The sequence below is a fragment of the Lytechinus variegatus genome, chromosome 8 (assembly GCF_018143015.1).
Source record: "Lytechinus variegatus isolate NC3 chromosome 8, Lvar_3.0, whole genome shotgun sequence".
NCBI lineage: Eukaryota > Metazoa > Echinodermata > Echinoidea > Temnopleuroida > Toxopneustidae > Lytechinus > Lytechinus variegatus.
In genome coordinates this window covers 13,321,700-13,349,482 of record NC_054747.1, presented here as the reverse complement: position 1 = coordinate 13,349,482, position 27,783 = coordinate 13,321,700, and the positions used below count along the sequence as shown (strand labels likewise).

At 37.2% G+C, this 27,783-nt stretch overlaps 2 protein-coding genes across 3 annotated transcripts in view; one reads left to right on the top strand and one right to left on the bottom strand.

The window, feature by feature from the left end:
- The window catches only part of LOC121420007 (tyrosine kinase receptor Cad96Ca-like), a 32,658-nt gene extending 20,372 nt beyond the window's left edge, over positions 1–12,286 (bottom strand). The window contains exons 1-3 of one of the 2 annotated variants that reach the window (XM_041614521.1): positions 11,837–12,286; positions 8,248–8,328; positions 6,764–7,130 (exon numbers count right to left, since the gene is read on the bottom strand). In XM_041614521.1, the coding sequence (XP_041470455.1) occupies positions 6,764–7,130; positions 8,248–8,310 (430 nt within the window). In that variant the 5' untranslated portion in view covers positions 8,311–8,328; positions 11,837–12,286. The remainder of the gene's footprint in view (positions 1–6,763; positions 7,131–8,247; positions 8,329–11,836) is intronic. The other variant, XM_041614522.1, reaches the window with a different exon arrangement.
- Positions 12,287–21,957: 9,671 nt separating this feature from the next.
- On the top strand, positions 21,958–25,003 carry LOC121420716. The gene is made up of 2 exons (XM_041615373.1): positions 21,958–22,599; positions 24,046–25,003. Exons 1-2 carry the CDS (start codon positions 22,100–22,102, stop codon positions 24,764–24,766), a joined length of 1,221 nt encoding a protein of 406 aa, XP_041471307.1. The 5' UTR covers positions 21,958–22,099; the 3' UTR covers positions 24,767–25,003.
- The last annotated feature ends 2,780 nt before the right edge of the window (positions 25,004–27,783 follow it).

The window sequence follows — 27,783 nt, the reverse complement described above, 5'->3', positions numbered from 1 at the left end:
AGTCTGCTACGCAGACTCGTTGAATCAGCTGAGGTACACACACTGCAGATGTGGGTCTACATTTGTAGACTACGGATCCATGGGGGCGAGGGGGAACTGCCTCACCCACCCCCCCCCCCCCCCACCGCTCAAAAAAAGAGGGGGAGAGGGGAAAAGGAGAAAATAAAAAGAGAGAGGAAGATGGGAAAAGAAGATAATAGAAAAGAGAGTAAGAGGGGAAAGGACAGCCAAAGAAAAAGGGAGAAGAACAGGGGGAAAGAAGAGAAAAAAGAGAGGAGGGAAAAGGAAGACAAGAAAAGAAAGCTAGGAGAAAGGAAAATGAGGAAAAAGAAGAAAAAAGGGGAAGGAAGAGAAGAATATTTAAATAGAGAGGAAGATGGGAATAAAGATAAGAAAAAGAGAGATAGAGGAAGAGGGGAAAAGAAGAGAATAAAAAGAGAGAGAGAGTGGAAGGGGGAGGGGGAGAAGAAAAAAAATTAAAAGAGAAAAAATGGGAAGGGAAAGAAAAAGGGATAAGTAATTATGGGGGAAAGAGAAAAAAAGAGGAAGAGGGAAAAAAAAGAAAAGAAAAGCCAAAAGAAAAGAAGAAGAAAAAATAGAAAGAGAATAATATTAAAAAGAGAGAAAGATGGGAAGAAAGATAAGAAAAAGAGAGATGGAAATGAATGTCGAATGTCCCATTGGGAGATTTGAAATCTCATCTTTTTAGGTTGGAATATCACAAATTTTCAGTTTAATCGTTGAAATATGTATCGTCTTAATGACTAACTTTTCGACCAGTCCATAATATTTAACATTTCTGCTCGCGCTTCGCGCTCGTGGTAATTATCTAGTTACATACGCGTTCTGTTCAGGTTCACAAACATTGCCCAGAATATTAAATTTTCAGGGCAATATACATGAAATTTAATTTTTAGCTTGCATATAGCTTATGAGATTATAACACATTTATTTTGCTTATAAAGTAAATCTAGGAAATGACTGTTAGGACATAGGCGTTTGCCCCCCCCCCCCCCCAAAAAAAAGAGAGAGAATCAAGGCTAAGAAAAATAGAGAGAAAAGGAAAGGGATTAGGATGAAATATACTATTATTTTCCAAATATTATGTCAAGATCTATCACAACCTTGTATTTTTGTAATAAAAGTGTCAACATATTTGCTTGCTCGCTTCGCTCACTGCAAACTTCTTATTGATTTTATGCGATACGCCATATCGAGCCCCCTCGAAATTGTTGGCTCATTACGGCACTTGGACAAATCAACTTTGAGCGGTCGATCGGGGAAAATATGGGTAAAAAAATGGCCCTCCCCCTATTGGCGGAAGCTGAGTCCGCCCCTGACTTAGGCTTTCAGGATAAAATACTGGAAAATTCTTTTAAAGAAATCAGATCGCGCTTCGCGTTCTCATTATTTATTTAGGTCTTGTAAGATACCTCAATGTGTTTTTCAAGAATAAAATATCAGATTTTCTTTAATGTCTATCCCCATTTCATTTATTTTTTATCTTGGTGCCCTCGCCCCCCCCCCCCCTGCACCCATGCTGAATAAATACGCTACTGATGAGGATAATTAGTCGAGATTGCATATTTCCTAGAGGTTATCATTAATAATATTGAAGGGTATACTAAAACAACAGTACAGAAACTACAGCTCCCGTTCACAATATTCTAGTAGGGCCTACTCTGGTGAGAAGTTAGACCAAATTGAAACCCCCCAAAATCACTCGTGCTTCGCGCTCTCATTGATATTACATTATGGGCGGAAATCCCAGGGGGGGGGGGCAGGGGGACGTGTCCCACCTACTCAAAATAGTAGGGGGCACAATATGAAATGTCCCCCTACTATTTTGGTCTTTGATAATCACAGAAATATATCATTCTAAATCGAAATAAAACATGTATTTTGGGACGAGATGACCTTACTTTGGCGATGATAACCTTTTTTTTGCTTGTCATATTTTCCCGCCCCTTGTCCCCATAGGCGGATCCAGGGGGTTGAGCCCCCCCCCCCCCTCTTGGTGGAGCAAAAAAAGAAAAAAAAGGAAAGAAAGAAGGAAAAAAAGAGGAGAAAAGGAAGAGAAGGACGACGAAGGCATAAAATAAGATGAGGGGAAGACTTGGAAAATAAAAAGAATCTTTCGTGCAACTATATAAAACTTTCGCTTGCGCTTCGCGCTCACATTGCCTAGTAGGTGATTTACATATCTTGTTCAATATGGAGTTCGAATATCAAGTATTGAAGTCAATATACAACACATATTTCACCTCGGAAATCGAACTTTCATTATTTTGTGTAATTTACAAATTGGTTTTTAAAAAGTGCTCTGTAAAAATGTCAATTTTATGGTTTGAATGTTAACATTTGCTGCTTGCGCTACGCGCTCGCAAATTTTGATTTATCAGGTACCTATATTTTCGTGTATTCCATGAAGATTTCAAAATATCCCTTTTCTGGTCTGGTTGTAAAGGCGCATCTGCTAGAGCGCTGCACGCTCGCATTTTGATTGGCGAGTTATATGAATGTTTCAATAATGTTTATACAACAAACTACTTAAAATCCCCTTTTCATGACAGTTTATCAAAAATTATAGCTCGCGACTTGCGCTCGCATTAATGGTTAAAAATATATAAACTGATGCATCCTATTCATAATCACAAAAGTGAAATATCCAGTTTTTATGCCATGATATCATCAGATTTCGCGCCCTCATTAGGCATTAATTATGATATCAATTTAATAATTAAATTGTCCCTTTGTTTCTTCTTGCGCTTAGCAAGATAAATAGGAAGATAGTCATCATTTTCATATGATGGCATGTCGTAAGGATGTCCCGGTCCTATGTCAAAACTTAAAGTAATAATAATATCAGCTCTTTTTTAAGTGCGATCCATATCCACCTTACAATTTTTCTACAAAGTGCTAGGAATATAAAGCTGAAATTTACTCTTTTTTCAGATCGGACTATCAAAGTTTCATGATTTTCATGATTAAAGTTGTATTTAGAATGCCTAGATTCTAGGTCTTAATATGAAACACGCTCGCGCATGTTTATTCAGATACCCAACTTGTTCTCTAATTCAAATCATTATCCAGTTTCAGATCACAATTTCAAAAATGTTCTGCTCGCGCTTTGTGCTCGCATTATTAACGTAGGAAGACCCCATATTACCCATCCTTTTGATGATTTACAAAACATGAACAGAGTGGCCCACTTTTAGGTCTAAATCTCGATTTTTTTTCCTGCTCGCGCTTCGCACTAGCATCAATCGTTAAATTACATAGCTATCCTGTTCATGATTACAAAAACTGATTGAAATTTTCCATTCTTTCTTTAAAAAAGTTAAAAAATGTTCAGCTCGCGCTTCGCGCTCGCATTTTTTGATTGTTGAAATATGTGACGCCTTCATGGCTAAGTGCAAGCAGTCCTTAACATGTACCAGTTTAAAATGTATATTTTTTTTCTTTTGCTCGCGCTTTGCTCTCGCATTATTAATACTCATATTTTTTAGGATTTACAAATCATGAATAGAGTGTATCGTTCAGTAAATATTATAGGACTAAATCTAGAAATTTTCCGCTCGCACTTCGCGCTTGCTTTAATTGTTTACTCATATACCTATTCTGCTTGAGTTAAAAAAAAGTGCTTAGAATTACTTTTCTTTGGGTAAAAAAAGATTCTGCTCGCACTTCGCGCTCGCATTATTTCATTGTTAAATGCTACTTTAACAGGTATCTTTTTCATCAGTTCATTTCCCCTCGCGCTTTGCGTTCGTAGTAATTATTAAGTTGCATACATGTCTTTTTCAGGATAACAAACATTGCCCAGAATCAGTTCAAATTTTAGGAAAAAAATACATAAAATTTTCCCCAAAATTAGCTCGCGCTTCGTGCTCGCATTATATAAATGAGGATTATGATATTATGTATTAATTTATAAGAAAAAAGCCAAGAAGTGACTAATGAGGACTACCCCTTTAAAGAAACAAACAAAAATTACCTTTGAGCTGCCGATTGGGGAAAATATGGCTGAAACAAATTTCCACCCCCCCCCCCCCCTATTGCCGAAGGCTGGAACCGCCCCTGTGTCCCCCTACCTTTTGGTATTTATGTATTCATGGATTTTTTTCAAGAACACATTAAAAAGCCGTCTTTATTTTTGTTCTAATGTGATTATTAGATAATTTAAGTTAGCCTGGCCGGGAGGGAGTGGGCGCCACTTTTCGAAGAGTACACATGGGCGCCAAACATCAGGTCAAATTTGCTCCCCTCCCTTCCCTCGAAATCCTGGATCCGCGGCTGGGTTCTATAACAATAACCCAATTAGGGCAATCACACCCTGACAACTACTTCAAGGAAAATATTATCCCCATATTTTTTTACCGCCGTTGACTATATAAAAATACTTTTAGAGATATTTTCCTTGAAGTAAATGTCAGGGGGCGATTGTCCTGTGGTTCATCGTTATAGAACCCCATGGACTCGTATCAATGACCTTTTGACCTCTTGATGACATGGATTTCACTATATTGTCCTGATCATAATTTTACACACACCGCTGACTATCGGACCCGCGGTCTATCGGACCCGCGGTCTAACGGACCCGCGGTCTATCGGGCCCGCGGTCTATCGGGCCCGCGGTCTATCGGATCCGCGGTCTATCGGGCTGTAACCGGCACGACCGTTAATACTACAAAGCATGCACCGAAACTTCGGATATTACAGAATTTTAGAACCAAATACGTTTGCGTACATCATTCTCAGTGGCCCGTATTCTGAAGTCAGGTTTAACTCAGACCACCGATCTAATTCTGTGCCAGAATTGTGTGGGCCAAAAATTCAAAAATTTTGTTTATATTGTAAATCTCTTATGTTTACTCATCTTTTACCTCTTGCTTCAATAATAAACAAAAATACTTCAGTTATCATTCCCGGACAATTACGAACAATTTGAGTGTCAAATGAGTTAATAGATTGGGTGTTCTGCTGGGGATTTGTGCCCCAATCGGCTCTCCATAGTTAAACCACAGCTTTAATCAGGGTTTCACGGGCCTATAAATATTCTTTCGAGCCAATTAACCCATTGCTATTTTTTTATTTTAATATGGCTGATAGACAAAGTGTATGCATATGATTGTCCATCTAACACTGATTCGATTTTTGGTAATTACTGAACTTCCTTTTCCCAAATTGGGAAGAAATATCACCAATTTTGGACTATATTTTCACTGGCGGAAGGATTAGGGCTATTTTGCTGTTTGAGGTGATGAATCTGCTCCCCCCGAAGGTGTCTTCAAACACGCCAATTTATTTTTAAAATGAGCCGGTCGAGGGACCCTTTTCTGGTCAGATATGGATTGCCAGATATAAATCCTATCCACTGGTAGTAAACATTCAACCCCCGAATTTCATCCTTATTTTTTATGAATTTTTTAAAGTGCCAATTTAACACATGAGTCTATGGGGAATGAATTAAGCCTGTGAAACCTCAGGGTTTTATTTAAACCTGAGTTCAGCGTATAGCGGCCAGTATATTTACAAGAGGAGTCAGGATTTTCATAATGGGGGACGAGAAAAGATTGGGCTCTCTCAGCTCACCCGATAAAATAAATTTCAATTATTCGTATGCGAGCGAGCTTATATAGAGACAGATAGGGAAAATCTGCTATTTAAATAGGAAATGTAACAGCATATAAAATTATATTATCAGACATTAGACATGTTAGACATGTAAGAATTTTTTCTGTTTCTGCTTATGGTAATTCCCATAGGAACTCGGCTGGACAGCGTTTTGCTGGTAAACGCCAAGCTGGTATGTAACCAGTTACATAGGAAACATTGTTACGTCTGCATGGGTTAATCAGTAGCTGATTTTATAGACGACCGATATTACTCTCGGGCCTTTTTATTAGAGTGGAGACAAGGGCAGAGTGGGGATTCGAACTCACAAACTTGGGAATAAGAGTCCAATTCTCTAAACCATAAGGCCACACTGTTTGTGACAGTCCGAACCAATAAAATCCATATTTTTTTTTATTTTATAGTTCTATATAGACATGAAATGAAATACTCCGAAAATTTGCTTTGCCCAATTGATCGTGGGCCCGGGAGCTGCTGTGCAGCGCCATACAGACGAGGCTCTATCCCTGTAATCGTTGAACGCCAAACAGGGTAGCAGCAACTCCCATCTTTCAACGTCTTTTGGTCTGACGCGGCCGGGGTTTGAACCCCGACCTCCCGATTGTGAGACGGACACTCTACCAACTGAGCCAACACACCGGTTCTAGGAATTTTCATTTCAATTGCTTGCTTGTCTGTTTTCAAAGGAGGAAAGCTCCAAGGGAATCTTTGATCTTTCGATGGCTGGGCCCTGGGAACGATTTTCAAAGGGAGAGTGCTGGAGTGCTGATGTAAATTTGACAAGCAAAAAAAAGGGAGTCGCAAAAAAAACCAAGGTCATTTGGGGGGAGAAATTTAAGAAGCAAAAAAAGGAATTACAATTCTACATTTTGTCATATCTACCACAATTTCAGGGGTGCTGCAAATGGAAATAATACACGCAGCCCCCCACCCCCGGATAATCTTGGGGGTGCTTCAGCATTCCCGCTTCCCATGGAAAAACTCAGCATAAAAATATAGCAGTTCAAAACCTAAATTATGATTAACAGCCACTGAGGGAGGGAGAGGGTGTTTCTATTCTCTTGGTGTGTCACTCCCCCCCCTGGCAGTTTGCACTTCGTTTTTGTTTTGTTTTTTCGATACCAACCTTCTACATACAGATTAGCCATTTGTGACGTCACATTTCCCGAATCATCTCCATGGATACACGTAAACATTCCTTCATCTTCTTGGCCAGCCAGGGTGATATGTAAAATAGATTCGACGAATTCTTCATTGGCCTGAACACTGGTGCGAAAATTGTCGTACTTTGCTTCTTGCGTCAGGCGGATTGTCTCTGAAAATATTGGTATTCCTGTATCCGACCACGTGATTGCGTTGGACGCGTTCATTGGCTGAGAGGCATTGCTAGAGGATGGCATAACGATGAACGCGCATCTCAGGGATGTGTTCCTTCCCGATGGGACGTACGTCGTGAGGGGGTCTAACCAGCCCTGTCCTGACACCGTTAGAATCTTGCCAAAGATTGCATGAAATGATTGAAAAGAAACAGGATAAATACGATGCATCATTTTGATTTCTTGGATAAAAAGAAATAAATAATGAAATTCAAGGTAAAGGTAAACTTTATTTCCAAATCAATTCAAAGAATTCGATAAAAACATGTAATCACAAATCAGTAGAAACGTACGATAACAGGTTAAAAAAGGACAAAAAAAAAGATAATAAAAGTACAATTAAACACACACACAAATGCAGTGTACTTGATTGGAACATGGTGTATGAGAAAACCAAGTATGGCTTGTATAAAATACACCAAAGAGATGAATAACCCAAAAATTGAAAGCAATTCGTAATGACATTAAATGACAAAAAAAATAGACACAAAATACTATACAAACACAAAGGAGTAAAGAGGAGTATTAAAAGGGTGATTATTCTGAACTGGTTCCCCGTTAGGATCACTTTATCAAGATCACGTATAGAGAGATATGATAACGCCCATCAAGATTCTTTCTTCGGTAGCAAACACAATTTTCTGAAATGCTGATATTTGATTTTAAAACATTCAAAATATCTGGTCCCTCTCTGGCTCACTTTACCTTAATCGGGTGCTATATGAATACACATAAAACACTTTCTAAAACATGATTGTATCTTGAAATATTATCTAGAATAATCGCTCCGCAGGCCACGTTTTCGCATGTAATAATATATACAAGGTATAGCTGTCATAACATACCCCTTTGTCATGTAGGTAAATTATAATCAAGCACGTCTAGCAGTAATTAAGCTACAATATTTAAATAAGTAGCACATTCGTTACTCTCGCATCCAATTATTATGATTTATATGTATTCATCATCAATATGATATTGTAGTAGTTTGTTCATTCTCTAGAACTATCCATTTCCATAATAATTGATTTATTCAGCTCAACTTAATTAACTTTCAAACTCAGTCTTGATAAAAACTTCATCTGATTCCACCCACTTTGTGTAAAGTTAGGACGCTCAAAACGCATTTATCAACATGAATACTGCAATGTAAGTAGTACAACCAGGAAAATAATACGTCTATGGTATGGTCGGAAGGGCCATGTCGTTATATAGAAGAGTCTCGTATCCTTACCATTGTAAACTTCAAAAGTACCAATCCGAGACATAATGGAAGAGAGGAGACTGCACTCTGCATTTTGACTCCACCAAAATCCTGTTTCCGATGACAATGAAAGAAAATAAGCAAATTAGAAGCTCAAAAAAGATCTCAACATGTACACAAAAAGGTTAACTAAATATCGGGTAAAATGGGAAAATGCATGTTGTTTTGGGAAAAAGTATCAAAAATATTTTGTAAATTTTACGCAATGTTGCGTTGAAATTACCCTTAAAACATGTATTGTGCCCAATATGGGGTAACAAACAAATACCCAGCAAACATACATGTTCCCTTTTTACTCAATATTTGGTAAAATTTTACTCAGTGTTTTTAGAGTGTGTACGGTGCAATCAGGAAATCAACAACTACAAATTGATGATCAAGGGGGCGATAAAAATGACACAAATGCAATGTTATCTATTCGACCACCGCCCCCGAGTTCGTGAGTAAACTCGTTATCTGACGTAAATGACTGATTTAAGTGCATTTGTAGGACATTATCAATACATATCATATTCCACAAAGAGCATAATCAGACTTTGAAAAGTTCAAATACTTGGAGCGGACATGAACTTGTTTGATCAATCCAACCTGTGGTCTGCAATAAAACATAATTATATATATACAACTAAAATCTAAGCAACTCGCTCCACCCTATTACTATACTACGTGAAGCTCCTATATGTACATGTAGTTGAGCACTTTTCAGTAACTGCAGTTTTGTATAGTCATTATATATATATATATATATATATATATATATATATATATATATATATATATATATATATATATATATACATATATGTGTGTGTGTGTGTGTGTTTGTGTGTGTGTATATATATATATATATATATATATATATATATATATATATGGGAGGATGTGGGCGGATGTATGTGTGTGTGCGGTGTGTATGTATGTGTGTGAGGGTGTGTGTGTGTGGGTGTGTTGTGTTGTGTTGTGCAACAGTTCAGAGGACTATGAATTTCCCACACTCCAGAGGTTCAATTAGAAGCAAATAGTGGTACGTATACACTGGAAGTGGAATGAAACCCTTGGAACAAGTGGGTTTGTGTTGAAAGAGAAAAATCAAAGAATAAGATCAAAGAAAGTTTGAGAAAGATCGGACAAATAATGAGAAAGTTATGAGCATTTGAATATTGCGATCACTAATTCTACGGAGATCCTCACATTGGCAACGTGATAGATATGTGTGATGTCACATGTGAATATCTTTCCCTTTGATAGACTGTAAAATGCCCCCCCCCCAAAAAAAAAAAAATGTCTCTTTTTGCTCTTTCTTATGGTGATACAAACTCTTTACCCATAATATATTCTTTGAAAATCTGTATTACAAACCCTCCTATAAAAAATTATGATCTACTGATAGATGTGATAACAGGACTTTTTAGTGAAATATATACGAAATAGCAATGGGAAAGTTCTTCACATGTGACATCACATATCTTTGTCGCATTGCCAATGGGAGGATCTACATTACAATAATAACCTACACTTCAAATGCTCATAACTTTCTTATTATTCATTCAATTTTTCTCAAACTTTCGTTGATCTCTTTGCTTGAATTTTCTGTTTCCACACAAGCTGACTTTTTTCTAAGGGTTTCATTTTCCTTTAAGTATTGAATAAGCATCCCTTAAGAGAAACTTTGAACTTATCTAGTGAGTCAGGAAGTGCATTCCACAAATTTGCGGAGGCGTGTGAATGCGATATAGACCTACCTAATATGATATTAAAGGCCCGTGGGCAAGAAGAGTTGAAAACTTCAATTTCGAAACCAAGTTGCGGATAGAATTGGGCCACTTTTTAATCTTAGGATTTGACGGCCTGCCCTAAAATAGGAGTGTCTCGTTGGCATTTCTTCTGTATTCTTTGTTAAAACTCAAACTCAAAAACAGAGTGGAATATGGTTCGCGTGCGAGTTTCTGAGCAAATCGTTCCTTAAATATTTGTACTTTGTAATCTTCCAGTTTTACTATATGTAATTTGGTTCAAGCCAAAGTAAAGAGATTTCACTTCCTCTATAGGGGCAAACTTTGTAATTAAAACGTAATTAAAAGATTAATAATAGTGACAATTTTCTCTAAAAACGTTCAATATTTTTCGGCCTGGGATTAACCGTCTGTATAATCATATAGGTGATCTTCGAGCTCAATTAATGCAGCCAGGATATGTTATAATAATAATTATACTTGCCTATATAGCGCTTAATACTTACTTTTATCGGAAGTCTCTAAGCGCTCTATAGTATATAAAGTATAATTACCCCGGCTTTAACAGTGCAACGTTACTGTTAGGCGCGCTGCGTTTCAAGGAATAAATCATTGTATTTCATCTGGTTGAAAAAAATATGATATATATTGATATAATCGTGTTGTTAAAAAGAATAAAAAAAAAGAACGTGAATTTTTGGTGCCGCGATCAAAGAGACAATAAAAGGATAAACACTTATGAAAACAGGAGTAAAGTGTGCATAATCAGAATCAAACTCAGAATTCCGACACGCTTTCCATCGCATTGTTTAGCCGCTGTTTGCCGAGCTAATTTGTTTATCACTCAAGTGTAGTGAAAAACTAATAAGCATGTTTTCCACATTATGTAAATAATACAGTCATAAATGATGTTATGGGGAAATGAGACATAGGTTTTGATAATATTACTTCCTTAATTTTGGATTATTCAGTATCTTAGGACAAAGGAAGAGAATCGTTTCCGGTTTGATACTTCTCCGGTCGCTTTTTGATCCGGTTGGCATGGTTACATGTTAATTTGCCTGTGATATTTGTTACATGAAATTATAATCTACATTAATTTTCCTTGTGCCAACTCTTTTATCATGCTACATGAAATTTCAGAAATTAATAATTAATGACTTTATCCTCATTCTTCGTTTGTAATTTCTTAGTAAGAATTATATTGTATACCGCTGTATTACCAGATAATGTCCTCGGGCTTTAAAAAAAATAATAAGCCAGGGGGCTTTCAACATAATACTTATATTATGGAAATAATCGTTACCCCTAATGTGAATGATTTGAACATGAAATGTTTTCAGGTAATTTTAGTCAAAGCTTTTACCATCGTGGCAGTGTCACTACTGTCACCACTGAAGTGTGGTTGAAGTAAATAAAAGAAAAATATAAAAAATGAGGAACTGTCTTGGTTTAAGTATTAAGTAATTGTTATTTTACCCTTTTCATTTCCTTTTCGGGTTATGTGACTTTGAGGGATGCCCCCCAAAGCCCCCTTATCCCATCTGTACCCCAGTGAGTAGGCTTATGGATTCGAATTATGGGCTTAATTACGTACTTACTTCCTTTCTACATCTTCAATATCCTTTAATGTCAAGCAATTGTGGAGTCTCTCAAAAACTTCATACAACAATATTATAAATATTCTTTTTTCTCTCTCTCTCTCTCTTAAATATCCGTATTCTACTTGTATGTTCAATAGCAAATACATGTATGTCACCGAAAGCCAGTGGCTTTTATGTTAATAATGCCATATAAACTTAAATGGAAAATGAAACGAGACTTACCTCGAATAACTGTCAACTCCACAAGAAGTATGATTGGCTCTTATCTTGCAAGACGGTGGTTAATGGTAGTCCACAGTTTGGAGATGTCACTGGGAAGAGTAGGCTACAAAATAACTTCTAGAGACTCAATACTAACCTTGCATTGAATTCAAGTCATTTTGGCGAGGTTATGATGTTGTTTGAGGAATCGGTGAAGAATGGGTAATCCTTGTAATCCGAATCGTATTGCACAGTTATATTTTCCGTGTGGCTTTAAGTGTATAGTCCTGCGTGTAATAGAATTTGTTGGTGGATAGTACTTTGCCGGAATTGTTGATTCCCATATCCATGTCACACCTCACTTTGTTGACTCATAAGTCGATATTCACTCTCAGTGGCGGTAACGTTGGGTTCTGTAATCGGTGTAACCTTTCCACTGTCTGCTTCCTTTGTGTGACCTAGCGCTAATGTCCACAGAAGTGTTCATCTCTTGAGTGAACAAGCCCGATTCACAATCTAGGGGATTAGGTGACAAGCTTCGTGGGCATCCAAGGCCGCCGCTATAGAATTCATATGATTTCCACAGTTTGCATTTTGTTAGTAGAGGGAATAGCCGATCCCCGCAAAAGAAAGTAGGTTACCAAAATAAACAACTATTGAAGAGAACTGGGGAATACGAAGGGAAAATATATCAAAGCAATTTCTAAAATCTATTGTGCCAACATGACCGAAGAGGGGGTAACTAAACTTTTTTTTATTTATTCAGTTTCATTTATCCGATTGATTAACTGTATATATTTTCTCAGACTAGGTAATTACTCAGTTGCAGGCTCATCGAAATGTAATATTTTGTGACCTGTTTTACTCATAGTTATTCTTTGCTCAACTGCAATTTTCTGTAATATGTGTATTGAACTGAATAATCAATGAAGAATATTTAGTTAACAAATAAATGAATGAATAAATGAAAAGGTAAATAAATTGATATATTTGAAAAAATAGATAACTGAATGAATAAATGGATAAGTAAATGAATAAAGAAATGCATAAATATATAAAAAAATAAATAGATAAATAAAGTATGATAAGACAAGTTGTGAAGCTTCCTAAATAGGGATTAACCACACACAAACTAATTTTAAAAATTCTCTGGACTGATTCTTAGACAATGAGTAAAAAGAGACTCCACCACAAATAAAAAAAAGTTGTTTTTAGTCTAGAGGAAAGCGAAAAATCAGACAAGAAGATATGTGATAGCAATCGCGTAATAAGCTAGCAATTTCGCGGGGGTTAAGCACGGATTGTGAAACAAAATTCCGCGGGGGCTAAACATGAAGTGAAAAACAAAATTTTGAAGAAAAAAAATTGTAGCCGAGCCATTAAACGCGAGCTTTTTTTTTTTTTTGTTTTTTTTTATTTACATTGTATTCGTAATCTCATTTTTAAAACAGCCATAACTTTATTTGTAATTGTGCTTGTCCGATTTATTTCAGACTCTCATCATTTTCTTTTACAGACTACCATCATGCACAACAAAACTACAATCAATGTCATGAAAAAAATGTGTATAAGAACACAACCATCTCGGAGGGTTTAATATTGGTTAATTGATTCAAAATGTTCGTTTTTAACAGACGAATAACTCTTCCTTAGTTATGGAAAACATGATACAGCTAGTTCTTAAAGGAGAGGGGATAGATAGATCACCGCTCTTGAAATATAATTATGAATACGGAATCCATTGGGATAGAGTGTGTGAGGGTGAGAGAGGGTGTGTGTGTGTTTTTTGTACAAAAACTGAATCGTACTTTCATATACTCTTGGATTGCATAAAAGTTAAACCTCTTTGGCAATCATTTTGTATTGATCATTTTTGTTTAGCTGAATTAAGAATTTTGAATTGGAGGGAAATATTCTTAGGATTACCTGAAAATTCTTGTAGAATTAAATGTGTCAATTTTGTTATTCTTTTTATTAAATATGCAAATTTTTATTCAAGAGCTGAAAGCCGGGTACCTTCATTCATTAAAATACGCGAATATATTACGGGTTGTATAGAAGAAGAAAGTCGACAGGCAAAAGGTCAGGCAATAGACTGTGGGATGGTCGTTAAAATTGTGACTTTCCGTGGGGCGGCAAATACAACCACGGTTCTTGGACATGATAATATGTAAAATATTATGAGTGAATACATGCACAATGTTGCCATCGGTAAATTTTGCTCCTGACCTCAAAATTAAAATAATAATATGCAAAATCGTACCATTGACTCGACTGGAAATTCCGCCATTCACCCCGTGTGTTAAGGACTTCCGTGAACGCGCGCAAGCGTGCACAATGCATGTAACCTCGTTCGCGTTTTATTTTTTTATTCGCTGTACATGATATACGTTATAATACAGAATGTACGATGGCGGATAAGATGTCGTCGTCTTCGTCGTGTTTTGACAGCGAAAATGACGATTTATCACTAGCAAATATATGCTACATGCACGTCTTACCCAAGGAAAGAGGGCCAGTAAATTCCTTTCAAGTAAAGATCGAGCTAGAACAAATTTAAGCCTTTGCTGCATTCGTTGATGTAGACTACCTGGGACTTCAGAATAAAAATAGCTATTCGTGCAGCAGAGAAGTTTGCGATTGACTTGCATGCAGCCCGGCCCCGGGAGACCAGCCCGACGTCCGACCAGCATTTCAGCAACATCCGAATGGATCAAAATAAATATATAAATATAAAATTCGATGTAGGCCTACCGCGTTTACATCTTGCCCAGAGCCAGGTCAAACATCGTTCGTATATCACCACCATTGAGCAATCAAGCGATCGAAGGTAATTTGTTTTCACTTTGTGCTCTTGCATTTCACTCTCTGCAAAAGTGAAGCGGTGCAAACTTTGATGATTTTTGTATAGGTCTACATCTAGATTTCTTAATTGAGTCGATGAATAATGTGACTCATGACTTACTTCGTCTTCTATTCATAGGCTTGTAAATGTGGCGGTGAAGTAAGTCATGACATGAGTCACATTATGTATCGATTCAATTAAGAAATCTAGACCTATACAAAAATCATCAAAGCTTGTACTGCTTCACTTTTGCAGAGAATGAAATGCAAAAGCACAAAGTGAAACAATTTTGGCATGGACAAAGATCGCTATAACAAGGATCACCATCTCAAAATCATCCTCTGTATCTTTTTCACCTTCGATAGCTTGATTGCTGGAATGCTGGTGATACGAACGATGTTTGACCTGGCTCTGAGCAAGATGTAACGCGTTACATCTATAACGTTAGTTTGATCCATTCGGATCTTGCTGCAATGCTGGTCGGGCTGGGCAGGAGCGTAACGGGTCGGTGGCCATGCAGGAGGGGCAAGAGCAACAAAATCTCCGGTCTCATCAGGGGCAGATCCATGATTTTCCAAAGGGCCGGGGCAAATTTTTCAGAGGAAAGTTTCGACCAGCCCCCCCCCCCCCCAAAAAAAAAAAAAAGTTTTTCAACCAATTGACAAGCAAAAAAAATAAAAATAAAGGTTTTCACCCACAAATGAAGTATATTTCGTACACGAAAAAAAGGGTCTTCAATTTCAAGAGGGGGCACACCTTTGTTTTAATGGCATATATATATATTACAAATTTTAGTATTTTGCTTCTCAAAAGGGGGGGGGCAGGCAATGGCGTCATGAGGCAACATTTTGAGGGGCGATATGGTGTATCGGGTAAAAAAAAACAATGCGAGTGAGCAAAAAATTATACATTTTTATTACAAAAATCCAATTTCAGATTTTGACATAATAAAGAAGATAACATATTTTTCGCCCTTCTCTCTTTCCTTTTCCTTTTTTTTCTTGGTCTGTACGCCACGGTAAACAAGATTTTGTTTATGATTTTGCATGCTTATTTAAAAAAAAATAAAATCACCTTTTCATGACAATCTATCTGTTCTTCTTTCTTTCCTTTTCCAGTTCCTCTTTTTCCCCTTTCCCTTTCATTCTCCCCCTTTTCTTTTTTCCCCTTTAAGTTCCCGGTGAACTCCGCCAGGGGGGATAGCTTGCCCCCCCCCTGCACTGTTAAGCCACTGCTCCCTGGGATGGGCCGGGTTGCATGCAAGTCAATCGCAAACTTCTCTGCTGCACGAATAGCTATTTTTATTCTGAAGTCCCAGGTAGTCTACATCAACAAATGCAGCAAAGGCTTAAATTTGTTCTAGCTCTTTACTTGAAAGGAATTTACTGGCCCTCTTTCCTTGGGTAAGACGTGCATGTAGCATATATTTGCTAGTGATAAATCGTCATTTTCGCTGTCAAAACACGACGAAGACGACGACATCTTATCCGCCATCGTATATTCTGTATATTACGTATATCATGTACAGCGAATAAAAAAAATAAAACGCGAACGAGGTTACATGCATTGTGCACGCTTGCGCGCGTTCACGGAAGTCCTTAACACACGGGGTGAATGGCGGAATTTCCAGTCGAGTCAATGGTACGATTTTGCATATTATCATTTTAATTTTGAGGTCAGGAGCAAAATTTACCGATGGCAACATTGTGCATGTATTCACTCATAATATTTTACATATTATCATGTCCAAGAACCGTGGTTGTATTTGCCGCCCCACGGAAATGAAAAACTAGAGACATTTTCCTTGTCCATCCCACAGTCTACAAGTTAAGTTTACATTTTCAGAAATGGGATGAACTGAAAGTGAAAAGAGAATCGAATGTGAACAAGCAGGATGTGTCTAGTGTGGTGCGAGTGTGAATCCTGGTGTGAATATTGATGATTTTCTTTTTTTCTTTTTACTAGTTCTTTTCAATTTCCCCTTCTCTTGTAGTATCAATATGATTTGTAGGGTTTTTTTTCTTTCTGTATCCTATTGCGCCAAAATGTTAAACGTTCATTATGCAGATTTGTATATATTATGTTTGTTTATGTATGCATGGTATGTGCATGTGTGTATAGGTGTTAAGGTGAGTGTGTGTATGTGTGTATAATTATGTAAAGATATGTTGAAGCTTGATTTAAAATGGGATGTAATGATAATACATATAGGTTGATTTCTGTTTTCCTGGCAAATCATTTAGCCATTTAATATTAATTATTATTAAAATACATAGAGGGTTCGGGGCTCAGTTAAGTAATTTTTTTCAGATATAAAAGTATAATTTTAAGGAGTTTCATTCCGTCCTTATTTGCTTCAGTTCTTGGTATAGTATATATGTATTTTTTTGCATATCCTTGTTGATATGAAATGAAGATTTGTAATTTTTTGTATTTATCTGCAGTTTATGTCATTCATTTGAATGAATCCTTAATAAAAACATTTTGAAAAAAGGTGTGTGTGAGGGTGTGTGTGGGTGGGTGTGTGTGTGGGTTTGTATGTGTGTGTATATGTGTGAAATTGACGGGTTTTCAGACCTGAATGCATCATTCAGATGACTATTTACGTCTGGACCGATCTTTAACGTCACCATACGAGAGATGTGTCCAGGGCTCGAACCTGAAACTTCTGCTTCAAATTAATTTATTTTGATCTATTGTAACTTATTGCATTTTCTTGCGCCTACACTTGCGAATGAGTCCCAAATTTTCCAATGTTTGATATATTATCTTAGGGGAACCACGCTCTACAAGCATTGCTTTTTAATGGGTCCCCTCATTTCCATATAGATTTTGTTAAAACTGTTCTACATATGTTTTGGAATTCGTAATTAATTTGTAATCATTGTTATTATATTTCATTTGTATTTGTTTATATTTATGATGAATGTTTGATTTGTATTTGTTTATAATCTTGATAATGGTAATGGAAAAAATAAACTTTAACTTGAATTTAAGTGTAACTTCACCCACGTAGTTTGTATTACATGCGCACCCCACAACATGTGATCAACCTTTGTAAAGCTAGATATCAGATCAACAGGACTCACGAGCCTAATTACAACATGGAGAGAAAAAAAATATTCTCCCGACTCAAACCATTCCCATATTTTGATATATACAGAAGTGTGTTGCATAATTATTAGCCATTTAACACTGATTCTAAGGCAAGCAATGTACGTCCTTCTTTCCTAAATGTGGAAGAATATCACTTAAATTTTAGAACTATTTGACTGGCGGAAGACTTAGGAATATTTTTCTATTTGATGAATTTGATTCCCGTCAGGAGGTGTCTTCATAAATGCCTATTTATTTTCCCAAATAAACAGGTCGAGAAACCTTATCCTTTTTAGATAATAAAATCATGATGTCAAATATATTTCCTAAACGCAGGTTGTAAGTGCTATTTTAAATCACATTTGCATGTACTGTTAATTGTGTCAGAGTAGTTTTTCCTGTAGCTTGAAGCTGTGTGGCTAGGTGCGTGTTGTAGCATTCAACGAGCTCTATCCATTATTCAAGGATTTGGGGTTTGTTTGTTGTTGTTTTTTAATATATATATATATATATCGACGCGTGATGCTTACAAACTTGTGCCTGATCAGACTCCCAGCGTAGATGGCGCTATGAGACACTGATACTGTAGTACAATGGAAGTGCCGTAGCCGAGTGGTTTAAGGCGCCTGACTATACAGGGAAAGTACGGGGTTCGATCCCCGGCCGCGGCACCTATGCCCGTGAGCAAGACATTAAATCGATAATTCTCTTTTATCCCACATTGAAATAAATGAAAATGGTAACTAGGTGTGCACTCGTGTGTTTGAAAAAAAAAGATTTATGAAGTATGGTTTTCAATTCAAGAAAACATTATATACAATACATACAATGTCCGCACCCAGAGGACAACTCTGCTCCCATCAAGACTAAACTCTCATAGTCATCGCCAAGCCTTATCCCTGAAGAGTCAACTTCTTTGTGGTGTCTATGCTACCAACACACGTCTCACCAAGATTGGAAGGCGTCACGATAGCACCTGCTATTGCAATATCAAGGATGAAACTGTAACCCAGGAGAATGTACCCTCTATGCGGATGAAAGGAAAAGGTTCCTCGCCAACCTTCCTCCATATCGATATCTCCAACATGATCTTGCCAAACTCCTGCGTCACAAGTCGCAGCAACTGTTACTAATCATGCTACTGCTGTACTTCTTGGATTGGACACTAAGGCGACTAGTATACCTGTTGCTTCAGCTCCCCAACTTCATTACTACTCCCTTCATTTCTTGCATGAGCTTCATGTCAAACGTTCTCTGTTGGTGAACAACAACTAGACAGCCTCGTGATACACTTTATTCCAACCTCGTTCTGAGCCACGCTCTTTTGTCTCTATACATATTTATCAAACCACCTTTTCTGCGTATCTACTGGATCTCGCAGTTCTCCAGGACTGGAGGAAATCAACAGAAGAAGAAAAAAAAATGTACACTTTGAAGTGGCAAGGGACCCTTTCTATTCCACCATATATAAGCGTGAAAAGCGGTGAGTCCCAAGTTTGTCTTCCCTGGTATTACGTCACCAAATACAAAATCGATCTGCTATATATTTTCCCCAGAACAGAATCGACGATTTTGGGCCCTTCTTCATCGAATGTCAATAAACTAACTTAGTTATAGTTCATGCGAAATATTATTTTATTTCTGCATACTATTCTACGTCAATCTATAACAAACTTAGTCAAAAAAAAAATAAAATTCTAGTCATATGACAAGAACGACTATTGGACATGTTGGAGGTCTTTGTCGAAAATCGGTACACCTGAACAGCAGACCGTCCTAAATTTCAAACTGACCCCCCCCCCCCCTTCAAATTAATAAACCCAAGGACTAGACTGCTGTATTGATTCAACAATTTTTTGTCCTTTGACATGACGGGCATTTTGACAAACTTTTTCTCCGTTTTTTTTTTATCTTCTGTACGTTGCTGAGCGGGATGATAACGTTTCTGTGTGGCTGGCTATATAGCTGCCCCGGGCCCCCTCGAAGTATTTGATCCCGCATCCCCATTTAGCTATATTCTAATTGTCAAGAACTTAACCCTAATTCTCCCGGGTGGCCATAATGGCCCCCCCCCCCTCAACAATTTTCGCGATATATCTGCTGCGCGAAATTTTTTCACCTCGCAGCTCACTGACTTTTTACATTCAAGTCTCGCGCAAATTTTGAGACCAAAGTTGTGACGCCCGGGTACGCGGTTACGACATTACGCAACATTATGCAAGTGCATGTCAGACCCAAAATTGCTCATAAACGTGATTTCATGTACAAATCCAATGCAAATTGCGTATTTAGCCAAAATTCATAAATGTATCATTATTTCTACTTTTACTGATTAAACTTAATTAATTTTGCCTTGTTTATGATCAGAATTATGTCTGGAACAATTTCCATTGAAAAAACAATAAAAAACAAAAAGTAAAAAAAACAAAGAAATACATAAGAAATTCATAAAACAATAAAATACATAAGAAATTTATTTCCAAACCAAAGTTTTTTTGAATTACGATTGTTAAGAATGCTACAAAGAAATTTTTACCAAAAACTAGCATTCTAGGAGCTTTATTTAGTGAATTAGAGCAAAAAGTATGATTTATGCATAAATTAGCATAATTAATTCATATAAAATAAAATCTCATTATTTTGGAAAATTTTACCATACAGCCTTGTAGATTACATCGCACACTACCAGCGTGCAAATTTTTGCGTCGCTCGCGCGATCGGCGGCCGAGATCTTAAGGGGGGGCCATAATGCCCCCCCCCCCGGGAATGACAAGAATCAAAATACCCCGGGAGATTTAGGGTTAACATAAATCCAGATTGGCTGTGAATTTATCGGCTGTGAACCAGCCGAATTTTGAATTTATTTGACATCTTAAGGATTAGCTTTAAAATCTTAAAAGATTTAAATTCAAATCTTATAGATTTGTATTCAAATGCACACAAGGTTTAAACCTTAATCTAACATTCGGCTGGTCACTATTCTCAGCCGATCTGGATTTATTTTAAAACCTTGACATTTAGAGTGTAGACTCCGGAAGTGTATAAAAGCAGAGATATCCGCTCAGGACAGGGCTACTTCTTCCGTTTTATCGGTAAAATTATCAAAAAATGTATATATTGATCCCTGTAACACAAACGTTGGCGATTAATCGCTAGTTTGAAAGAACGGTTCTGATTGGCTCCCAGTCAGTCTGCTGAGAACAATTGCACTTGCCACGATAGTTTCGATAGGACATTCCATTTAGCGATTAATCGCTAGCCTTTGTGCTACGGAGCCCTGGTTCCGAGCCTGGTATTCGGGCAAAAGGACGGTCACCTCAGAGGCGTACCGTGGGTCACGACATTGAGGGGGCACTATCAAAAATTTGGGTCACTTAGTGGGCGAGCGAAGCCCGGGACATTTTAAGGATTATCTTTTAGAAATTCATGAAAAGCATACATATCTCACCATAGTTATAATAATGAAAGCACCAAGCGCAAGCTGATTTTGTTCGAATTACACCTAAACACATGAACATGATACGTGAAGCGCGAGCTGAAAATTGTTGATATTCAGACCAGAAAAGGGGATATTTAAGGACTGTGTTTAGGAATTCATGAAAAGCAGACATATCTCACCTTTCCACTAATGCAAACGTAAGCACGGACTAGAAATATTTCATACTCAGACTTAAAAAGGGGCAATCACTTTTGGTCATGAAAAAGAAGCATATGTCACTACATTAAATAATAATAACTCGAAGTGCAAGGAAATATATTTGGTGTATATTGACTTGAAAACGGTATGTTTTTAGTACAACATGATTATATATCTCAATAAACAGACAATGCGAGCACACAAAAAATAATGAACACATAGGCCATAATCAAATTATTTTTCATAAAGTTATGAACAGAATATTCATGTAATATAACACAATATATGAAAATATACACTAATTTATTTCCCCACTACGTTTCTCTTTATTTCTCCCTCTTTTCTCCTTTCCCTTTTTTTGGGGGGCCAGCCGATGGGGGTACGTGTCCCCAACCCGTGGCCCCCGTAGTTACGCCACTCAGTCAACTCAAGAGAATTTCAAGTTACTGGAATTCGAGTCATGTCCTTAACTCTGGCCACCAATGTCAACTCTTATTTTAACACTGTTACGGTTGACAAGCTATATCACAAAAGTACTGCTTTGTTTAGTTATATCTAATGCATCTTGTTGCAGTGGTCGTACTTTGAAGCCTCAATAGGGACTGCAGATCCTGAGGAAGACAACTGGCAACGAATTCCAGATAGGAATTGGGTGCTCGCATAAAGTACATCAGTGCATGCCTGAGATACTGGCGAAATACTCGTGATGTTTCCCCACGGGCTGTTCATTGGTTTGCGTTTATTTCCCGCCTCTGCTACCTCGAGTTTACGATGGTCACTCTCCGAGTTACGGCGTAACACTGTCACCGAACTAACTCAGGTATGTCACGGAACAAGAAGATGCAGTGAACTTTCCAAGCTAGTTCATCGCGAGACAGATGATCATGATAGTGAGAGACTAAAATGTACTCAAAAGTCACAACCAGCTACCTTAGATTCACTTCGGCTGTCATCCGAGGAGGTATCCCATTACCTTCGGCACACACTCGGAATCCCTTCGGCCCACACGAAGCTAAAACAAGATCGCCTCCGACTACTTCGGGAAATCACGCTGAAGACCCACTTTCGGCAGCCATTCCAGAATATTACCAACACGTATGCTATTCCACTGTCTGAGAGGAAAATCCCTTCTGTCAACGAGATTAAAGAGGCGATGCTTCAAGGTCAAGGTGGAGTCTGTTATGAACTTAATATATTCACGAATAGGTAGGTTAAATGCCCAGACTACGATTATCGTAAGGTGGCCGTACGGTAATCGTGTCCTGTTAATCGCTGGATCTCCTTAGGGTGGCTTGCGACGGTCATACGTATGGATCAATGATTGGATACGAATTTTGTTTAGCGTGTTATACACATTTTTTTTTCAAAATGAAGATATCGTTTATTCATTTTTGGTATCGCTTCAGTTTAAAACACTCTTGAAAATTGTTTGTCAAAATAACCTACCATTATACTGAATTAGTGTCCAACCAAAACTAATGCTCTAAATAAGTCAGAATTTGGGTTAGTCCTATTCAATTATTTGGTAAATTCTGGTTATATATATATATATATATATACTATATTATCATTATCATTCTTTTCGTCGGGCACATACTCTTAAAATTCATTCATTTCAATTTATTATGTTGTTATTTTAAATGGATTGGTTATTTTGAGTAAAACAAGAAAACACGATTAAGAGCAGAAATGTGTAAAATAATGAAAAAAAAAACTATCGTAATTCCAGCTCAGCAGTGGCTCGCAAGTGTCAGAACTCTGGATTTCATTGGAATCCTCCATTTTATTCCGAATATAAGTCCTTGTTTTGTTAGCCAGTCAGTGTTCAGCTTGTAATCACACACAGTCGATCTGGATTTTAGGATTTATTTACGCATAGATATATACAGATATCATGGGAATAGGTACATCGTAACGAACGATCACAGAATCGATGCTATATATTTTATATGTTTTTGTTGGGTTTTTTTGCTTGTCAAATACTTTGTTTGACAAAGTACTTTTCATTTGTAAATCATGACCCTTTTTCATTTGTTCATTTTTTCCCCATTTTTCGCCCTTTTGGGGGAGGGGACTTATCAAGTTTTCGGGAGACAAAAAATATCCTACATCTTTCCATTTTGGATTGATGACCTTTCCTGTGTTTGTCTTAATTTTTTTTTTTTGCTTTGCTTGCTGCTTGGCAAGCTATCGGAAGACAAAATACTCTACATTTTGGACTTTCGACCCTTTTTTTCGTTTTTTTGTTGCTTCGGGAGCTTATATTCCCTCCCCACCCACTTTTTCCTAAAAACCGAGTTCAAATATTTGAAATGACCATCTGATTGTATTTTTTTTTGCATGGTCAGGCCCCCCCCCCCATTCGACACCGTACCGCGCCCCCTGACTTGGAGCGGCGCCTGTGGACCTTTTTTTCGGTCATTAATCCTTTTTCCCTGTCAGAAAAATAATCATTTTGCTCCTTCAGATATTTTGTTTTTATAACAAGAACAAGTGGGGCTATTTTTTTAATCAAGAAAACATGAAACAAGCCCTGTCGGTAATCTTTGCTATCAAAATTGTTCAGAGCTCGCCCTATTGTGATACGATGTTATCGTGTGAATGATTATCATATTTTTCTAACGCACGGTTCTGTTGTGTATTCTACAACAGACTTCTAGCTGCATTGGGATACAGCGTTCACCTGATTGGTGGAAAGTTCATGGGCCATGACAGATATCACGTGACCAACATTGTGCGCGATGCCGAGGTCAAAGGTCAATGTCATCTCGTCGAAGTAGGTGCATCGGATCCGACGTTCTACCCTATTCCGCTTAACTTCGGTGAAGACAGTCCGGTGTACCAAGACTCTTTTCTCGTTTACAGATTCAAACTGATTGGTCAGAAGTACCTGCAACGCTATCACGTGATTCGCCAAGGTGACCTTGACATGGCTCTTCTTGATGACCACGCCCACTCGTCCAACTGGAGATTGATATCGGAAATGGATATCGATACTGATTGCGATCTGGAACACTTCAAGGAGCCGATGTCGTACGTTTTCAACGCTCTTCCGCGACCAAAACTGAAAATGTTTGAAGAGGGGATGTTTGCAATGATTTACAAAGAAGGGAACATGGTTTACATCAAAGACAATCATTGTTACGTGGAAAAGGGAGATTCGATCGAGCGTAGGGTCATGGACACGATGGAACAAGTGCTTGAAGCATACGGCCAATTCATGCCCATGATACCACAAGAAAAGATACGGATGGGACTGGGTAATAGAAACTTGACATTCGAGCCTCTAGGCGAAGAGCAGAGTGTTACTTTTCATCCGATTGCAAGGGATGACAATGCTGTCAATCTTTCTCAAACTTATTTAACCAAGTAGACCTATTCCTTCCAGAAAAACTTTATGAAATTATCATGATTACGATTGAAGGAACTACAATCTCGGAATCTCAAAATGATTTTTTTTGTTGTAAGAAACTAAAAGAAAGAAACGCATATCATTCGGAAAATGAATATATTGTTGCATAACATAAATGCATATGAGTTGTAAACAAATTTTCGGCATTACTCCTATGTATTTAAGATCGCATGCTCGATCTTTAAAGGTATTGTTTAACTTTGTGAGCAGCCGGTTTAAAAAATTCTCAAACCAAGATAAAACATGTGTACAAGTGCATGTATTAGAACTAATAAACCCTGAAAACAACCATTATTGAGAATGAAAAGCTAAAACTACAAAGCAAACCCCGATTTTGTAAATAGGCATCTTATAGACACCTAAATAGTACACATAAGTGTATGGGATGATATTAAGATGGTGTTTCCGGTCACTTTATATTTCAATTTTTGAAGCACTAAATAATTATTTTCGAACGCAATTTTTTCTGGGCTTCATTTTTGTAACATATCACAGACACAGGTGACAAGCGTGACCTTCTAGCTCAGATTTTTTAAAGGTCAAACCAATGTTAACCAATCACTTTAAATCATTCGTCAGAAAGAAAATGGAACCAGTGGGATTCGAACCTGCCATCTGCTGCTTTTCTGTTTTTTTCTGACTTATGATTTTTCATTAAAGATCGAGCATGCGATCTTAAATACATAGGAGTAATGCCGAAAAAATAGTTTACAAGTTATGAATTCCTCCTATTAAAGCCTCTTCATTTACTATAAATGCATATGTTCAAACATCTTTATACGCTTTCCTTATTCTCAAAAGACAACGGGTCACGGCTGCTCTTTTAAGCCAGGGAAGTTATGTTGCATAAATCAAGTGCGGTGTTGTTAGGTTTAAGCCCTATATAATTTGCAAGTATTACCGTGGACCTACTATTGATATTACACAGTAAAAAAAGTAGCACATTGTTTATGCCTGTCCTCTAACGACAAGTTGTTTAAACTTGTTTGTAATCGATAGATTTAAACATATGTTTAAAAAGTTTAAACAATAATTGTTATTAGAGTGACGGGCTTAAACATCGTGCTTAAAATTCTAAACAGCGTTTTATCAGTGTATCATCGTTCTTTTATGTAGTTATGATTCTAAACGACGACCAAGGAGAAATTAAGAAGAATGTCATAAGTCAATATTATTTTGTAGATAATATTAGTATTATTATATTGTATAGACCTTACTGTGGGAAATAAAAAAACGATGCCATCAAATCAAAAATTTCGTCATGATCAAGTTCCTTCTTTAAAAAATATGTCATCTGCCAACTTTTTCTTTTAAAGCTTTTACTGTCTATTGCTGTGTTTACTTCATTTTGTGGTATGGATTTTCACGGAATAGTCATTGGGAGTGGGGGAGGTTGCATTCAGTAAAAATTTAGTGACTACGTAACAGCGATTCGTGCCGAACTTTGAAGCAACCAAAATGGCAAAATGAAGAGAATTCAGTTTCAATAAGCTCGTTGTGGGGAGACTTAGAACATAAAGAGCGCCAGCATCCCGACTGTAACGTTACTGCGACCTCGCTAAAGGACAAGGTCTCACGGGCCTAATTACTAGTGAAAGGCCATAGATATTCATTCGAGCCAGAGAAAAGCATAGTTAGTATGTGGGGGGGGGGCTGAGAATGAGTTCTACTGCTATCTTGTTCAAATTTTACTGACTTCTAGCCAGACTAGCCCCCATCCATTTAGAATACAAGCCATCTAACCCCCTGTCTCTTTCTCTTACACCCTGGCTTGGGCCCTTGTCATAGGAAGATGTGAATGTATAGTATGCTTGTATGTTGATTCTCATTTCTTTTTATTGTTATTGTTACGATACTGCAACAAATAACAATTAGATTTTAAAATATGAAGTTTTAAATTTTCCTTTTTTTATTACAGGAAATAATTATACATAAAATAAAACAAATAATGATCTTACATAAATCTCTTGAAGTGTCCGATGTAAAATCCCGAAGTGATGATGCTATATCCAAGTAATAATCCAAATGATAAAAATCCCAGTTGACTGGCGAAAATTCACAATGATGGCGATGATGAAACTGATGTTGAAGTCCGATGAATAATAAGAGTCACTGCAACGAGTTGAAATGTCCGTGAAGACGATGTTGATGATGATTAACAGTTAATTTCAGCAATCCATGGGTTGAAACGTGTTCATTGAACAGGTTGATGATGTTGATGATCTCGATGAGAACTGATAATTTCTCTCTCAAAATAACTGCAAACAGTTCATTGATGCATAAACTGCTCTGATCTGATCTGGTGAAGTGATCTCATATGATGTGATGTGATCTCCTGCTCTCATATGATGTGATGATCAAGTGATCTAATATGATGTGATGATGTGATGATAATCTTGAAGAATCCGCCAGCTTTATATAGTTTGCAGCTATTCTTCTAGAACTCACTATTAAGGAAGGTTCTAGCATTTTCTTTAAAAAAACTTTCTCCTTTCAGGAGCAGTCAAAATCCAGAACACTCTTGAATGACCTCATTGAAATCAAGAGTGTCAATAGCATAGCTAAGCCTATTGTTCCTAATCTCTATTCAGAAATAACAATACAACTCCTTGGCCTTTTAAATAGGCAAGGCCTGCATAATAAAAAGACATTCTTGAATGTTCTTTACAATTCTTGGCTATCCTTAAAGGGAAATAACTAATAGATGAATGTAATTGCTTTTAAATTCTTCTACAATTATTCTTATATGTAACACCTCCCCCACCAGGGAAAAGAAAGCTTTACCGTAGTAAAGGTTTCTTTATGATTATTTTTTTTTTAACTGTTCAAAGTCATCTTGATAAATCATTTACAGTTATCGTGTACAAAGATATAGTACTTAACGAACATGTTAAAATAAATGAACATCAAAAATGTTTTCTTCAAATGACACACTTGGTCAAAATCATGAATAATTTCACTTTTTATACTCTTGATAA

Bases quoted from the DNA above. Each gene is read 5' to 3' on its own strand.
- LOC121420716 (XM_041615373.1), top strand. From the start codon at position 22,100: ATGTTTCCCCACGGGCTGTTCATTGGTTTGCGTTTATTTCCCGCCTCT. The intron at 22,600-24,045 runs GTAGGTTAAATG...ATTCTACAACAG, and splicing joins CTTAATATATTCACGAATAG to ACTTCTAGCTGCATTGGGAT.